Consider the following 17,894-nt stretch of genomic DNA (forward strand, 5'->3'; position numbering starts at 1 on the left):
CTGCCTTTAAAGCAAAGGGCTAGTTTGGCTTTTGATCCTCTTAAGCTGGCTTATTTGATGTGAAAAACGCCCTGGGTCCTGCTGCAGAGGGGAGTAGCCTTTCAGTTCTCTGTGTGTGGCTTCAGGAGGGGGCTGGCAGCATGGGGGGGGGGAGGAGGAAGGGGCTTGGGAGGCTGCTGGCTCAGCTCTGTAAATAAAGGGGCCTCTATTTCTTTGGATTCTTTTGCTGGAACTAAATATCATGGTCAGAGGAACCCTTACCTCATTAAAGGAACAAGCCAGACGTCTTCAGCCTGTGTGCAGTGCTGCACTGGGGTCTGTTCTGCTGAGCAGATTTGCTGAGCAGATAAAGAGTTTTAAACTGAAGAACGGCGTGCAATATATGACCTTGGCTTTCTGACGGTTTGTTTTTGTTCATGTGACAAAAAAAGGTTTTGATGCTAAATGTAGGGTTGGATTAGACTTGGCAGATACCGGAGCCTTCCATTACAACTGTAGCCATAATATGAAGCTGTCTGATGGGTGCCAGTGGGCAGCAGCAAGCCAAGAATTTCTCCACCACTGTTTGCTTTTGTGAAAACTTACATGGCTGCTGCAGAGCTGGGCTGCTGGTAGAGGTGATGCCTTCTCTTGTTGGAGGAGCAAAGCAATGGCAGGCAAAACACAACCCAGGCTGTCTCCTTGTGCTTAGTATCTTTGGGAAAAAATAAGGATTTTTTTCCTCTTAGCATTAGGGGATAGTTTAGGAAAAAAAGAAACACACACAAGCCTTTTAACTCCAAAGTGCAGGGTTCAGCAGAAGCAAGGCATAGACCAAACTATGTGAAATATTCGGGTCTGTTATGCAGAAACTCAGTGCTGTGTTGCAACTTTCAGTTTATGTACCTGAGGCTACGTGTGGATACAAAACATGCTTTTTGAAGTTTCCTTCTGGCACATACACTGTCAGTGCATTGGTTGGTTTGGCACTGTTGTATTCCTGTTGAGCTGAGACACTTAGGGACTATTGTATTGAAACTGTGTTGCTGGAGAAATGGTGCGTGATGCCCTTCAGGGTTAGAGTGGAGAACTAAGCTCCAGCCAGAGCTAAATTGGCTGTTGTAAGAACTGAACACCTTCGGATTTAGAAAAAGAAAAGCAATGATAAAAATACAGAACCCAACCAAAATAAAGGAAAAGAAACCTCTTCAAAACCAACCCCTCAGTTTTCATGTCCCTTCTTCAGAAAGAAACCATCACCAAGAGAAATGAAGGCTTGCCAGTGTAGAACCAAAACCTGAAATAAAGAGGTGTTACCTGCAGGGATTACACAGGAGCTGGGGTCAGGCTAACCTGGGAACAGCATGGGTACTTTCATGTCCACTTGGAAGGGAAGAAACAAGGAGGGTGTGTTGTGCCTCTGGGTGGATGGGAAGGGCTGTAAGCACAGCTCACTTCTGTGTGCCCTAGGAAGATGCCTGGGGAACGTTTTCCATGGCTGTGCATTCAAAACCACTGTGCACAACAACTAGGAAGTGTGTTAATTACTTTTTGGGTTATCCTTACCCTCTCCCCACTCCATTTTCTGTGGGTTTGAGGCTTATTCAGTCTCTGTCTTCTGGAGGAACAGTGTATTAGTTTGCTGGTTGGTGGTGGCCAGCCTGAAGATCAGTGATGGAGTTTCTTGGAAGTTTTGTGAAAACTGGGAGCTGGGTCAAGAAGCTTGAGTTTGAACATCTGCAAGATGCAATGCCTTTTAGTGTGGTTCCTCAGCATCCCTCATGCTCCTGGGATGCCCTGCAAGCAGGGGCTGTCCTGGGAATCCCGTATTTCCACGTGGAAGTGATGTAGTGTCCTAGTGTGCATCAACTTGATATGGAATCTCACTTGATGAGCTCTCTTGCTGCAGATAGGTTTCTTGCCTGGGATGGGTGCACCTTTTGTCTTGTTGGTAAGGTTTGAACCAAAAGGAAAACAGGTGATTTGGAGAAAGAATGGCTGCCCACTGCCCAGATAAAAGGAAAAGTCTCGCTTGTAAGGTCCATATGTCTAATGGCCCTTAGCTTATAACGGGGCAAACTGGGACCTGAGGCTGCTAGAATATTCACCGTGTTGAATTCCTGCTGTAGTCTTCTTTCAGCTTCTGGTGAATTCAGGATTTATTCCAGGCTACTTTGTAATTGAATTGAGCGTCTGTAGGAAAGGCAACCCCGGAGTCAGCAGCTGGGCATAAAATTGACTGCATATATGGTGTGGCTGGATCCTGGGATTGAAGGATTTATGGACAGTTGTTCATTGAGAGCTTTTATGCTAGCTGTTACAACTATTCTGGACTAATTTTCAAATAATACACTTTTTTGGAAGAATAAAAGCAAAAGCTTTGGCAAAAATGCTGACTGAAATGAACTACCCTCATTGCATCCTGAAGGTGAATATTCCTTTCATTCTATGAAGGTTTGTCTGAATTACACAGAAATGATTTTTAAAAATTATCCCCAGATTTTAAAGCAGCGTCATTTCAACAGCCTGCGACCATTAACTGTTTCAAGAAGTTTTAAACCCAGTTCTTCAGGGATTCTTAACGTCTTAGAAGGAAACTAACTTACTATATTCATTTACTTACCTTTTACCATATGTATCTTCTTGTGATTCTTCTCTTTCAAGGCTCCTGTGTTGTTTATGAAACAGAAATCTGTGTGAGTAACACTGCCTGTCAGTTTTGCCATTTTGCAGCCATTGGCACGTTGCTGGCCAGCCTTGTTCCCATAGCTAATTTTTGTTTAAATTTGCTGGAAACCCACCTGCACACTTCTGTTACTCAGTGACTTGCTTATGGATCAATATAAAACACGTGTGGTCTTCTATTAAGCAGTTATTTCTGTCTACCCCTGAAGCAGAGAGATTGTAGAGTTTAAAAAAAAACCAGCACAAAAGCAAAACTTACTCAAAATGAGGCTGTTGTTTCAGAACATGCCTTGAAAGGAGGAAATTCAATAGGGAGCCATCTTACTTTCCAAAAAAATTAACTGCGTAAGTTCAGCTTGAAGGCTTTTTGTTAACTTTGATCCTTTCAGAAACTGACCCATTCATAATGCACTGCAGTTTATGGTGAATGCTTTTTCCTGGAATCGGTCCCTGAAAATTACCCACTTTGAAGCATTTTTGTTTCTCCCTCTATGAAATACTTCTGTTTTTCTTTTGCTAACTGATACGTGAAACTAATAAAACACAACAGGGGTGCTTAATGTACAAAGTACAGCTTTGAATTTACGAGGCCGTCACCACCCTGTACCAATCTTTTTGGCAGAGCTGCATGCAGGATCACAGCATGCAGGTTTTGCTGCCCATCCAAATTCCACTCTGCGATCCCTGGCCGTCCAGTTATTCAGTAAGCTCTTGCTTTATTGTAGAACCAAATGTAATTATTTGGCTTGTTGCTTAAAAGTACATTTGTTTCCTAAAAGAGGTTTTATATGTACTGAATGACCACTATAAAACGTGTTACCTGCCGTGTTCTTGGAGCATTTGCTTCTATAGTACATGAAGTTCAAATTCTTTTTTTTTTGAGGCATGTATATACAGAAACAAAAATAGACACACTTGTGTATTTTTGCACACATAAATATTTATTTGCTATATTATCTTCTTAATATTATAAGTGTCTGACCTTCCCTGCCTGCCCTCTTGCTTTCAGGCAGAGCTGTTCATTATCTCTGTGGGCTGTTCATGGTTGGGTTCTGTCCTTGGTTGTATTACTTAACTATTTTTCTTACACTATCTTCAAGTCTACAGCAAAACTTTCCTTGAAGGGTCTTCAAATTAAAGCTGCGTCAAATCACAAAGGAGGTGCATTGATGCTTAAATTTGATCAGTGTTAGCACTTGTTATTGGTCAGGGTTGCTATAAAACATTTCTGCTCCAAACAACCTTGTTACTGTTGGAGTGCAGCTCCCAGCACTTGGCAGCAGTCGTGGCACTGCTAGTGATCTGTGTTTTTCAAATGGAAAGTGCTCTCATCACTTTCCTGACTGCGCTGTTTGGCTGGTTTTACGGAGGCACAATGTTAACACTTTTGTGCATTGTATCTTTCGTGTGTGTCAGCAAGGTACCGGCATCCAAGACATTCACAGAGTTTCTCCAGAGAATCTGCCAATGCTTAGACAAGGAGATTTGGGTTTGTAGAACGATGCTGGCTTATGAAAGTTTCTGTGAGGTGTCTTTATGCCCAGAATAAATCAGGCTTTTTTGTGTTGTTTTTTTTTACATCTGCCTCCTTGGAACAGCTACAACAAATGAGCGAGGTGTGTGAGTGCTAGGAAGAAAACTGGTGCCTCCACCTTGCTTTTGAGTTTGTAGGCCTACATGTTTGTCCACAAGGTAGTAATTTTAGCTGCTGGGGACTTAGATCTTTGTTGTATGTAGAAATGGAAAATACAGGATTGTGAAGCAGAGCAGTATTGCAGCATTTGTTATTTTCTCCTCTTTTGTTGTTTCCCTGATGATCCTGATACGAATTTATTCTCTCTGTGAGACCTCGTCAGACCAAACCAAATAACCTGACATCTGTCTCCATCAACGTGGGGAAGTGGCCAAATGTCCTGATTTATGAGCTGTAGTTATCATGTTCAATGCTTTTCATCTGTTGTCCTCCTGGGTATAGGAAGAGAAGGTGTACAAGCATATTGGTTTAAAATAAGGTTGCAGCCCACTTCTGAATGTACAGGAATTTGAGTTTGCAAGAATGGAATAACATTCTCTGTTGTGTACTTTCTTTGGTGCTCCCATTTAAGCAAGGATAGTTAGGGCAGCTATCTGTGCACAATTTGCTGCTACAAATCATACTTGTCTCCCAGAAGAAGTTAAGATTTCACAACATTATTCTGGCTGAAAATATTACTATGGTTGTTATCTTTGAAATTATTACGTCTGTTAAAAAATCCATGTTATGCCATTTCAGCTAACATAGGCTGAAGTACGAGAATGTGAAAAGGACATTCAGCCTTTTTCCATAGTGCTAATATTGAAGACTGTTCTCATTAATCTGAATATGTTCTGACTTTTCCTTTTTCATTCTCCACAGGTTTACGGGAACAGATGGACCAAGTGGATTTGGATTTGAGTTGACATTTCGACTGAAGAGAGAAACGGGGGAGTCGGCTCCACCTACCTGGCCAGCAGAGTTAATGCAAGGCTTAGCAAGATACGTCTTCCAGTCAGGTACTGCAGGGTTCAATCTGTTACTTCACATTTTGTCAGTTTCGTTCAGAAGGGCTGCATCTGTCATATGGTGTCACAGTTGGGTCTCACAGTTGTTTGGTCAAATCTTGTGAGGTTTTGTTTTTGTGTGTGTGTAAACATTTGACCAAAAACATTAGATCTCTTCCATCAGCACCCCTTGGTGGGTACAAAACCCAGCTGCTGTTTGGATAATTTCAGATCGCTGATATTGAGGAGCTGAAGAGAACTGTACAGAACAGTTAGTAATTATGGTAAAGGAACAGTATGGGCATTCTTCCTATGTAGTTCGTTTCAGCTCTCTCATGACGAGAGAAGGTAATGTAAGTATCTCGCTTGCTTATCTTGAAATGGCTGAGGAACACACATCTGATAAAGTTCTTGTTTCTCAGCAAAAGGGCTGTAACTTCTGAAACAGCTGGTGTTTCCACTGATCTGTGCAGCTGAGTAGTGCTAGTGTGTGTAAGTAATAAGATGAGAAAGATGTAAGAGATGCCAAGGATGGGAAGGCTAAAGAGTTGGCACAGAAGAATCATCTGTGATTGTGGAGACTTACCAGAAAGCCAAAAACCATCCAACTCTTTCGCACTGCTCTTCCTTTGTTGTTCCAGTGAATTGGATATTAGTTTGTATGGAGAGCCAGTGAAGATCTGTGGAGTGGCTGAGTGCATAGTGTGCCTGGAGGGCACCCTTAACCATCACAAGATCTGAATGAAAACATAAGAACTCTTTTTTTTTTTTTTTTAACCTAGCTTGAGGTCCCTTACAGGTAAAGTACTTTCCAAATAAATGATTATTGAATTTGTAGCATTCAGTACTTGCACTGTTGGTTAATAAATTGCTCAGTAGCTCCTGACTCCACTGCAGGTTTTCAGCCAGCTGGCTGACTCTCAAAAGGGAAAGGTCCAGGTGCAAACAGGATTGCTCTGATAACTTGTCATAAACTGATGAGGGAGCAGTAACTCTTGTGGGGTGTTTTTTTCTAAATATTGGCTGACAGAGACCAGTGTCAACATAGGTTATTGCTTGTCTTCATACAGGGAATGTCTCTTGTTGCAGTTTAAAATGATGTAATTATTTTTGTAACCCTTGTTGTGCAGCTATCTTTTCCAATTGCCATTTTAAGTTTGGGCTCAACTGTTGTAGTGGAAATGCTGAGTCACAGCCTGAAGCAGTGATGGAGCACCTGGTGGGAAGGCAGGGCCAGCCCAGGGGAGTTCAGGTGCATGCAGTGCCCCTGAGTGACTGGAAGGAGTGGAGCCAGGATCCACCCTTTTCCAGCCCTCATTTAAGGGTTGTCAGTGGAGGTGAGGGCATCTCTTGCTGGAGATCCCTGCCTACCTGAGGTCTTCCAAAGGTAAGCAGTTCATTTCCTTCATTTCAGTATCTGTGGCTGCTGCACTTGGGCTTGTTCTCATTTGCCAAAGACTTTACCGCCCTGCTATTTTTGTAGTGCTTTCCATCCCATTATAGCATTACACCTATAATCTGTTCTGTCTGGATTTTTTTTGCTGCTCTTCAGCATCTGATTCCATGTTACTTTAATAGTTTTCACTATTGCTTGAGGTTTTATCCTGCCTAAATTGTACAAGTTTTAACTTTTTAGCAGTAGATATGCATACTCCTATTTTCTGCATATAGGCTGTAGGATCTGGAAGAAAGCATCTAACTCTTAAGGTTTCACTTTCAGGTACAGCATACAACATGTTATGCGTTAAACTGTATTAGATATAGGACCCTTCTTGTAGCCTTTAATGTTATCTAGTTTGGTATGGTCTCTGTTACAGTAATGTCAGTGCCTCATATTTGCATATTAAATGACTGTAGTGCAGTTGCTTGCCTCAACTTTCTCATGAATGAGAAGATGTGTGTGCAGTGAAATGAGATTTAGCAGGATAAGATGTAGGATGAAAGTCTTGGAGACTGAGCTGGTGCTGAGGGCAGGAACTTCCCTGATTTGTGCAGCAGCCCTGAAACAGCTCTTTCTTGTAGATGAGGTACCACTTCTTGCTTCTTGGTATTATCCAGCCAGTGCAAGTGATAATATGCTGCTTAGAAGAGTTTTGTTAAGCAAAAGATTGTTGTACTGGAAGATTTCTCAAGTTTCCTGCACTGATGCTGTCTCAGCTTTCTGACCACGAAGCAGACAGTTTTTAGACTGGAAAGACCAATTGTACCCATGTGTGTTAGACTCTGTCGTGAACTTCTAAGGGCCTTCAATATTATCCTCTGCTTATCCATGCTGATTTTGACTATCTAGTACAACTTTTTAAAGGCGCTGCTCAAATATGCTTTAATAGTTTCTGGCCTCTGGGTATTTAGCTATCATTTTACATTATTAAAAGAAACCCAGAGTATGTATGAATCATAAATCGACCCCTTTGAATGTGAAATTGACTGGGAGCCAACAGTATGCTCACCATACAGCAGGCAAACCACATACTGGGTTACATTGAGAAGAGCACGACCAACGGATTGAGGGAAGTTATTACCTCTTCCACTTGGCACTTGGCAGACCTTGCTTAAAATACTGGGTCTGGTTTGGAGCCTCGCAGTGTGAGGGGCTGAGAAACCAGAGTCCTTGTAGAGCTGGGAGGCAAGAGTGTGTAAGCTGGGAGGAGTGCTGGTTTGGCTTGTGGGAAGGTGAGGGTTGGCCTAGTGGGGACCAGCAGCTGTTGGAAAGGTAGCTACAAGATGGAGGGCTCTCTTTTGATTTTTAGTTGGTCTTTTACAAGACTTTGTTGCTGAGATGTTAAAACTTGAAGACTGCCAGGTACTTGTAGGGGTGGTGTTTCCAAAACCCAATCAGCATTAAGCAGCGTGCAGTGCTATTGCACTGTTTCATGTGATGAATGGTTCCTTTTTGCTCAAGTTCTTCTGACTGTGTTGTTTGGAGCAATTGTCAAATGCAACAGTGGCAAGCATTGTTTGACTCCAGTGTGCGTACCTCATTGGTGTCTTGTTCAGTTGTTTAAAAGTCTGTGGTGACTCTTTAATACTTCGGATAGCCTTAAAAAATATTTGATGAACCAAGACAACTTGAGTAATGCTTGTTAATCCACTCATAACAAGCAAGAAAAAAAACTGGCAGGAACTTTTTGGGTAGCTCCCAGGCGCTTTGGCTTGTCAAAGGATTGTTTACTTTGAAAGCTATGCTGAGAGCTGAACTCTTATCTCTTGTGTAACAAGCCAACGTTTTGGTTATCACAGATGTGCTTTGCTGGGTCCAGTTGTAGTTATGGGAGCAAAAGATGTTGTTTTGCACTTGCTGAGATTCTGCATTTTCAGCTGGTGGTGATTGAGCTGAAGACTGATCTAGCAGCTACTGCTGTCTTAAATCTTGTTGCTGTGTACAGGCATTTCAAAGTGTATCTCATTACAGGTGATGTATTTTTGTAACAAAGGCTGTTAAGCAAATGAGTGTTGTTTGATTGTTTCCATCTCTCCTTCTCTGTGGCTGTACTTTGGTGTCTTCTGCATTAAATTTCAGACATCCTTGAGCCTCGGCTTCCCTGTTTGCTGTAAGGAACACTTGATGCTTTGTGCTTTTGATTAAACAGCACTGTTTCCCCTCCTTCAAGAAAACCAAGTTTGCAAGTCTCAAAAAAAAAAAAGTTTTTGTGGCTTTATCTGTTCTTAATTTTATCACTGTTTGACCACGACCACAAATTCCAACTCTGTTATTTTTAGTCTGCAAAAAGAAACAACCCTACAAACCTTGAAAATGAGACTTTGCACAATTCAGTGACCTTAACTTGTCATGGATCGTGAGTATACTGGGAATGTCTGCTGGTAGAACCAATTTCTGCTTAAAAATGTTAACTCTTTAGGTACTGCAGAATTAGAGTGTTGAATGGTATAGAGCGGCCATAGGTTTATTTTCCTGGAATTGAAATCTGTGGATTTTCTTCTTGTGGTGAAGTTTGTTTTCAAGCGTCTGCATTGTGAGGGCAATATATTGATGCAGTGTGGAAACAAATGTGTTGTTTGTACGAGGTCTTGTTTCTGTTGTGTTTCCTGGGCTGTAAGGTACAGATTTTGGAGGGCTTGTCCACAAAATAAAGGCATGAGATTTATGACTGGTCAGTTAGATTTTAGCATCTAAGCAACCAGTAGGGAAGACATTTAGGGAATAAATCCAGGCAGGAATTTCCATTATCAAGAATAGATGGAAATAAACTAATTTAATTGTTGTACTATAGGAAACAAAGAATGTTAGTTACCTTGATAGTGGTGAGACTTTGGATGTAGTCTTGTGTAACAGGTATGTGAGCCAGCCAAGAAAAATCATCTTGATAAAAGAAGGGGATGCAATACTGATTAGGTATCTTGACTTTAGTTGTCTATGCGTTGTCCTCAACCACAGGAGAAGGGTAGATTTGGGATTCCTCTGAAGTTTGTGCTAGAGCTGAAGCAGTTTGGGATTGACCAGGATGATGAAATCATAGAAATGCAAAGTATCCTGATGAAACTTGCAGATGCAGCAAAGCACTGTCTTGCTTGGGGTGGAGTTCAGAGAGTGATCTTAGCAAAGTGAGGAGATGATCTGGAATGTCTGTGTGCAGGAAGGTCATTAGGCTGCAACAAGTGCAAGTTCCCATGCTTCTTCAGGAATAATCCAATGCACAGTTACTGGCTGGGGACAGACAGGGTAGGGCAGCAGTTTTGCAAAGAGAAGGCAATGATTCAGAGTTGGGTTTCACCAGTGAGCTATACCTAAACCAACACTTTTCAGTCTGTGAGGGAAGTAGAATTGTTCTAACACATAAACAGAACTGTTCTGTATGTTGTATGGGATACATACGATACACTGCTGTCAGCGCCTCAAGAGGAAATGTAGAGCATTGGATCTGGTTTGGGGCAAAAGGCTTCAAGTCAGATACATTTCAGTAAAGTCTGCAGAGGGCAGTAAGAATGACCTGGAGGTCTGGAAAATATGACCTGAGGAGGAACGATCAAGAGTTGCATTTGTTTAGTCTAGGGAAGAGAAAATGGTGGGAAGATGGGAGAACGGTCTTCAAATATGCAAAAGGCTGCTTTAGGGGATGAAGTAATATTTTTCTCTGTGTGCCACCAGGATAGGAGAGACCTATCGCTGCTGATGTTTCTACAAGGTAGGCTTGCAGCTTGTCATTAGGAGAATCTTTACCAAGTTAGGGTGCTGCTTGTGTCTGGGGGACTACAAAATAGTAGTAATGCGTTATATGGGCAAAGGAAGTAAGTATGTCAGATGCAGTTTCCAAATGATGATTTAATGAATATTTCAGGCAGTTACTTCTGAAGAAAGTTGCTTACATGCAGCAGAGGCAGTTGTCAGATCTTAGATAACCCTGACTAAATTATTCCTTAGCAAAGTGTATTACACCCTTTGAAAAGTGTATTGGACAGAACTGATTCCAGCAGATTCATAACAGGTTACACACGCTGATAGCAGTGTGTCAGCGCAGTGACCAAACTAGCAGTATAATCTAGTTTTTTTCTTTACATGCACCTCTCTTGGCATGCCTGACCCTCTGCACGTCAGTATGAGGGATTCCTTTTCCAAAGGATTACGCATGAAATGTCTTGTCCTCAAGTTTTTTACTGTGAAACTGGTAGGAACTGGGTATCTCTGATCTCCTGTCCCATTCTGTCATGGTTCAAGTCAGTGAACCAACTTTCCAGAGTTACTGGAAGGGAAAGGATGCACGAAAGCACCCATTGCACCACAGGCATGTAAGCCTTCAGAAGTCAGCCTGCGTAGCAAGCCCACACTGAGGTATATCTAGATTCCTGTAGTTACCTCTGACAGGCAGTGATTTCCTGGGGTAGAAATTACTGTCTGATGGGTAGTTTGAGGAAAGCTGTATGCGTTCCTGCCTGTGCCATTATTGCACTGAATCAATGTAAGTGTATTATACCAGCTTTGCTGCCTCAATTTCCCCGCTGGTAAATGAGCATAGTTATAAGAGTGGTAAGGACTGCAGCTGAAGATGCGCTCTTATTCAGCAGTTCACCTCTGATCCAAGTTAGTTTAATCCCAGCCATGGAGGCACTTTGCACTTGACAGGCAGTGTAACTTTTACATCGAAAATGAGACTCAGTGGGATTAAGTGATTTGGCTGAGGTCGCAGACCTGAAGCCATTATGCTAGCAAATGCTTTGACACCTGTTGCCCTTGCTTAACCACTAGATCTCATCTTCAGCTCTTTGGGAGTTTAGCAGGCCTCAATGTGCAGGCTCAATGACTCTTTCCTTGCTGACATGTTTTCAAACACTTTCGACACTGGCCAATTTCTGTGTGTAAAAACAAAACAAACTCCTCGCTTCCTTGAATACAAATGAGGCTTGTCTAGCTTGTTTGTCAAAGTGTTTATTTCTTCCCAATAGGATAACTAAAGCCAAATAAAATCTACCAGTAATTCATACTTTTTTTTTCCCCTGACTGTGCCTTTATATGTTTTTAATCTTCGGCTGATTTATTGTTCTCTTCTGGTTGCTATGACTCTGTAAAATATATATGTATTTTTATCATCTGTTTGTAATATTAACCAGTTTCCAGTGTGGAGCTGGCCCTGGCTTCTCTCTTGTATTCCAGGATTTTAGATTAAAAATGGGTGGATTAACTGTGTTTTTTACTCCATGAAGTAGTATAAATCAACACGAATTTCATTTCAGCAAAACCCATTACACAGCAATCTCTGTGCTGACACAGAAAGCAGCGCAGTGCTATTGTAGAGCAGCACCCAGCCTGCTGCTGCCCATGGGTGAGTAGGATATAGCCAGGCACGCAGTTTGTGTGCCCTGGTTCTGCACACGGGAATGGAAACATTCTGTCCCTGGTTCCAATTTAACCTAAGTTTGTTGTGGCCAAAAGCTCTCATCATCTGATAGTTATTCAGTGGTCCATGAGAAACTGGTTGGGTTTTAGCCTAATTCCTCTTAGACATTTCCCATAAAACAATCTGTTCTGTGAGCAAAGCGCACATCCTTTACGTATTTGCATCCTTGCTCCTCCCTGTCCCGCAGCACTGCAATAAATCCACTTCTCCATGTGCTGCTGCCCATGAGCTCACCTCCCCAGTATTTCCCACTCCCCATCTCCAAAACTAACCCCAGCACGTCCCCCCTCCTCCAGCTGGGAGCTGCGTGCTTTAGCCAGCACCACGTGCTACGCTCGCTGCTGGAACCAGGCAGCTCCGTCTGGATCCTCAGCAAGGTGCCTGGCAGGATGGGCAGAGCTTTGTCCTGTTAGGTGTTGCAGCAAAGCACTGGTTGTAGAGGGATCCAGCTCACCTTCTTCCCCTGTAGGCCACAAAGCTTATGCAGCACTACTGTTCAGCCAGAGAAGCAGCTGATTGGTCACTTCACACTGAAGAGACTGCATGAAAAATAGTTTTATCTGTAGAACAGATGCCTCTAAGAGGAGACATTGTGTAGGAGTATAAGTTTGTGTTCTTTTGAAATACTGTCCCAGGACTGCACAGAGAAAAATTAAAGCTGGGACCATGTTTATTCTTCTTATTTCTCTTCTGCTCAGATTGTTCAAGGTCTGAAGCATTGTGGGCTGATGCTAATTGCTCACTTGTGCCCAGCAGCCCAACAGTGCAGTACAGGTGCTGCCCGGTACAGCTGGTGGAACTCACTTGCTTTGCCCAGAGCAGTGCCAGCTGCAGCAAACCCTCCTGCAGCCTGTGAGACAACAGCTTGCCCGGACTGCCCTCAGCCTGTGCATATGTTTGTAAGCCACCAGAACTTGTACCTGAGCTCTTGGTGTGAGGCACCTGCTCACTTTCCCTGATGTAACACCTCTCCAACAAGTCTGAAGAAGCTTCCTCACTGATCAGTCTTTGGCATCAAACTTTTTACTCATCTCTTTTGATTTTTTTTATTTATTTTTTTTTAATCTAAGTATTCTGGGTTTCAATGGGCCCTGTTGAATCAAACTAGTATAGCTGCTTGTGGGAAATACAAGAAAAGCTGTTCAGAGCAGCAGCTGTGGAGCATGATAAACAGCATGAGAACCAAGGACACCTCTGGAAGGAGAAGAAGGGTCTCACAGCTCTGATTGGATATGTGCCTGCATGGACAGTTGAAAAGTGTTTTGTAGAATGCTTTGTTGACATGTAAAGGTGGTTGGGAAAGTTAAAAGGGCGGAAGGGAAAGTGAGAAAACAACAACTTGTGAAGGTATATAAGGGATGTGAGAACTTGTAATAAATGATTTGGATCGTTCACATCTGAGTCCGTGCCTCAAACGCTGCAGCTGCTCTTTTCCGTTCTCAAAGAAATGTCCAGTACCCTTGTTTGTTTGTTTTTTTTAATGTCGTGACAGTCTTGCTATCCAGCAGGACTCTAGAGGAAGTATAGCAGTACTAATTGCACACTGTCTGTGCTGTTCAGTACAAGAAAAGAGGGAGAGTGTGGACCCTGGCACAGGTGACACTGAAGGTGGCACATGGGTCAGCATGCAGAGGTACCTCTACGTTCTCTAACAAATTTAAGTGCAGTTTCCTATTTCTTGACTTCTAGAGCTTAATGTGTTTTTGTATGACTGTGATTTTGGGCACCTTTTGAGTGCAGTGCGTTTCCTCACGCTTGTGAGGCAGGGATGTGCAGCTGGGTGCTGAGGGAGGAAGGAGGCTGCAATTGCTGCAGAGGAGCTGTGGAGCCTACCTGTCTGCCAGCCATTCCTCTGAGTCCTGTCTGGGCCAGAGAAGTGGTTTCAGGTCTTGGTGTTAAATTTCAGCTTTTAGAGGGCAGGAAGCGATGAAGCAGAGCTGCAGGTGTGACTGCTGTGTGGCGCTGCTGTCTCCACATGGCTGGTATGTTCACTTGCACACTGCCCTGCTCTCATTCTTCTAATAGCATAATTGGAACGGCCTGACCTCAGATTTTGGATGGCTGACTGTACTTGGCTTCTCTTTCTGTTCAGATCAGGCAGGGTGCTGCCTCTCTGCAGTACTGCAGATGTCCCAGCATGGGGCTCCATCCTGCCTGTTGCCACTCCTTCCACTGCTGCTGGGACCAAGTAACACTTCCATTTAGTGCTTACTGCTTTCATTAAGTAACGTCTCCCTGTGCTTTGCTTGGAAGTTGCACCAAATTGCTTTTTCTGCACTGATGCAAAAGCCTCAGTAGCCCTCTAGTTGGGCTTGAAAAGTGTTGTGTGCTTTCTTGTGGACTTGAGGGCAGGGGACCTGCAGCACTGCTGTGTGATACTGCTTTTTGCTTTGTCAGCACAGGGGGGGTCAGCCTGGGCTGGGCAGGAGGATCAACAGCTTCCTCTCAGGATCAGGAAGGGTCGTTCTGTGCCTTGCCAGGGAGCTGCTGTTGTCTCAATGTGTAGCTCCTAGCTGAGCGCAGGTCTTTGACCTTCCTGTGCCCTGAAGGCTGGACTGACACTAAAGCATGGGGAGACTTTGTGCCAGGAGCAGAGGCACAGAAACTCTTTGTTCCATATAAAAGACTGTTGAAGTAGAGGAAAAGCTATCTTTCTTCTGACTGTATAGTATTTCTAGGCAGTAAGCAAAGGATCTCAGCACTGGCTGAAAGAAGAGTCTTGTTTTTAGCTACTGCTGCAATTTAGATAAAGCAGGTTCAGGCCCAGTTTGTGTTGGCTGGATTTCGGCTGGTTCTGTCCTTTTTAATTCTATCAATCCTTGTCCTGTTGCAGCCTGGGAATTGAACTTGGTTCATTGCTTTTGAGCTGTTCAATATAGTTCATTCAGTTGGTTTATTTAAAAAAAAAAAAAAGTCAAAAGGAAAAGGATCCATCTTCTCTGTGCTCTGCATCAATCCATGTGTCATAGATTGCTCTCAAATGTCATGGATAGACAGAGCAGTGGCACTTGCAAATCTGACGTATGGTTGCATTTATAAACGCACAAGTTACTTCAGCGTATGTACTGCATGTGGACTCCCCCTGGAAGAGGGAGGAAAGAAACAGGAGTGGATACCCAGAAAAGCCTTGATGCATCTTGGTGCAACGCTGCTATGACAGCTGAAGGATGGAAGGACAGCCAGCTGGCTCCGTGCCCTGGAACTCCAGGTTGCTGGCTTCTGGTAGATGTTTTATATTAAGAGTGGCTGTAGTTCAGGATCAGAACCAATGTTGCTTGTTTTCTGCCCAAGGTGGAGGAAGGCCTACATCCTACCCAGAGTATCCCTGCTATGAAAGGCTGGAGAGCACATGTGCTGGGGACCAGAAGGGTAGTTCAGGCTCCTGGGGTAAGGAAACAAGGCAGAGGCTGCACATGTTCTGTCCAGCCTTGGACAAAGGCTCCGGCCCTGTGCTGTGGGAGGAATGCAAGACAAAGGGAATGGCTCAGGGAATGCAGAAAACCCCCTCCTGCTGATGTGAGGTCCTCTGGCCTCTTACATATGAGGTCTTTGTCCCACTCAGCCTTTTCTGGGAAACGGAAGCAGCCACTTTTATAGTTAAGGGCTTCTGCATAGAATTGTGCTGCCTCCCCCTGTCAAGGAGCTGAAAGCCACAAAACAGGGATTGTTTTGCAGTCACAGGAGCATCCTCCTTTTCTGCCTCTGCAATCATTTGGAATGCACGGAGCAGAGGGAAGATTGCACAAACCGAGTAGTCTTATGAAAGAACTCGTTTTTTCCTTGATAGCTACCAGCCTGTGTTAGATGAAACTGCAGAGGAGAGAAGGCAAAGCTGGTGGTTGGCTTTGCTGTTACTTATATCCTTCTTACATTTTCTATTGAAGATCTGTGAAGCAAGTGGTACTGAAATGGTGTGCTCTGCCTAACCTGCTCTGTACTCTGCCTGCCAGTGTGGCAGTACGCTGAGCTCATTACAGACCATCTTCTGACAGCTTTACATGCAAAGAACCTTTACTGTAGCCTGCCGAGCCAGGAGGCAGCAAATGGGCACAGCGGGAGAAGCATTTTGTTCTTGGTGGGGAAGGGAACTGGGAGAGTGCATTCAGGGAGTGCAGGCAGCCCAGAGCCTGTGCCAAGTGGACTCTTTTTCTTTGAAAACCTGAGGCTTAAAGGAATCACCTCGGAACACGTGGAAGGAAGTTTCAAAAGGTGATCCAGGAACAGGCTGATCACTTTGTGTTTGAGCCATAATTATAGCTCTTGAACAGAGTTTGAGTTTCTTTTGTGTTACTGTAATGAGCTTGTGGAGCTCATCTGGTGAAAATGCGCACAAGGGGTGGGCTCTGGGATGCTGCTGCCACAGGGCCTCTGGGCTTCCTTGCAGGCAGGAATTGCTGTGATGCCAAGGGGGAGGCTTTATTCACAGGGCTGGAGACTGTCCCACCCAAGCTCGATGCTTGGCAGGTGCATCAGTCCTGCTCCTCTGGGGCTGCTTGGCTGGGAGATGGAGGAGGCAGGATGCAGGTGTCCCACTAGTGTTGGAGGAAGGGAGAGCACACCAGCCATGCAGAACCTGGAGCAGATGGTTGTGGGTGATGAGGTGTAGAGAAGTAAGAGCTTGGAGCAGGAGAGTTCTATGGGGTTGTGAAAGAGCAGCTCACATGCATGTTTGTTTTCTTTCTTGTTACATTGCCACACTTCCTCCCAGTAAATGAACGCCATGCAGATAAATCAGCAGACAGGTGAGAACTGTGCTGTTTCAAAAGCACCACTGGGGATACGTTCTGCCACAGGCAGCGCATCTGCAGTGAGATGCCCATGTGCTGCAGGAGCTGCAAGGAGCAATGGACAGCTTGGAGCTGGAGGAGGCTGCAGGAAGGCAGAGCAGAAGGGGGCTGGAAGGAGTCAGAGAGAGGACGGGAGGCCCCCAGAGGGTGGGAGTGTGCCCTGGGCATGGGAGTCACTTGCTGGGAGCCTGTGTGAGAAATTCTCAGAAGCTGCAGTAATGGAAACTGTGCGTGTAGAGCTGGGCAGGGAGAGAGAGCCAGGCACACAGATGCAGAGGGGGTGGGAAAGAATTGTCCTGGGAAACAGAAGGGGTAAGGAGGCCCAGAGCCATGCTGGTTGTTGCATGATAGTACTTTAGCAGCTACATTAGTATGCTCTCCAGTGTCACATAAAGCATCTGGGATTTGCATTGTGGTATGAAAACCAGTGTTTGTAACTCCGTAGAAGGAAGCTGCGGCACAGAGAGGCACATGTGCCACCACCTCAATGTGAGTGGATGGGTGGCAGTTCTGAGCAGCAAGGAGACCTCTTTGTTCTGCTGGGGCCATGGTGGGTTTTGCTTCTGGCCCCTCCACCTGTCTTTCAGTCCAGGACTCTAAAAGAATCTGATAAGTTATACATAAGTGTATAAGTTGATGAGCTCTTTTCAGAGGATTGTTCGTTTTCCATATTGAACTGCCAGGATTTAAGGAATAACAAACTATTTTCCACCTGCTGATCAACTTAAAAGAATATCTGCTCCGCTCTTCTGTTTTCTGAACTCAGTCTTCAAACTACAGAGGTCGAGGAGTCCTTACAGTGCTGATAATCTGTTTCTCTCCCCACTCTTTTTTAAAGAGCCGTTTGCCTAGGCCCCTTGTTTATAAAAGCCCAATTTGAATCCCTGCAGTGGAGCCATTGTTTAATTGTGCTCTGGGGATTGAATTCTTCCCAAGGCATCTTGTCCGTGCTTCATGTCTGCAGCGGGCAGCAGCCCTGTGTGAATCTGTGCTGGGGCTGTCCTTGTTTCCCAGGCAGAAATAAGGGAAACTGAACTGTGCAGCACAGACATGGGAAAAGGGCTTTTTTGTG

At 44.2% G+C, this 17,894-nt stretch overlaps 1 protein-coding gene across 2 annotated transcripts in view; it reads left to right on the forward strand.

Annotated features, from left to right (window-relative positions):
- SUFU (SUFU negative regulator of hedgehog signaling) overlaps nucleotides 1–17,894 on the forward strand; it is an 83,203-nt gene that overhangs the window by 18,170 nt on the left and 47,139 nt on the right. For both annotated transcript variants that reach the window (XM_072340645.1, XM_072340643.1), the window contains exon 3: nucleotides 5,060–5,196. In XM_072340645.1, the coding sequence (XP_072196746.1) occupies nucleotides 5,060–5,196 (137 nt within the window). The remainder of the gene's footprint in view (nucleotides 1–5,059; nucleotides 5,197–17,894) is intronic.

Source organism: Excalfactoria chinensis, chromosome 6 (assembly GCF_039878825.1).
Source record: "Excalfactoria chinensis isolate bCotChi1 chromosome 6, bCotChi1.hap2, whole genome shotgun sequence".
Classification (NCBI taxonomy): domain Eukaryota; kingdom Metazoa; phylum Chordata; class Aves; order Galliformes; family Phasianidae; genus Excalfactoria; species Excalfactoria chinensis.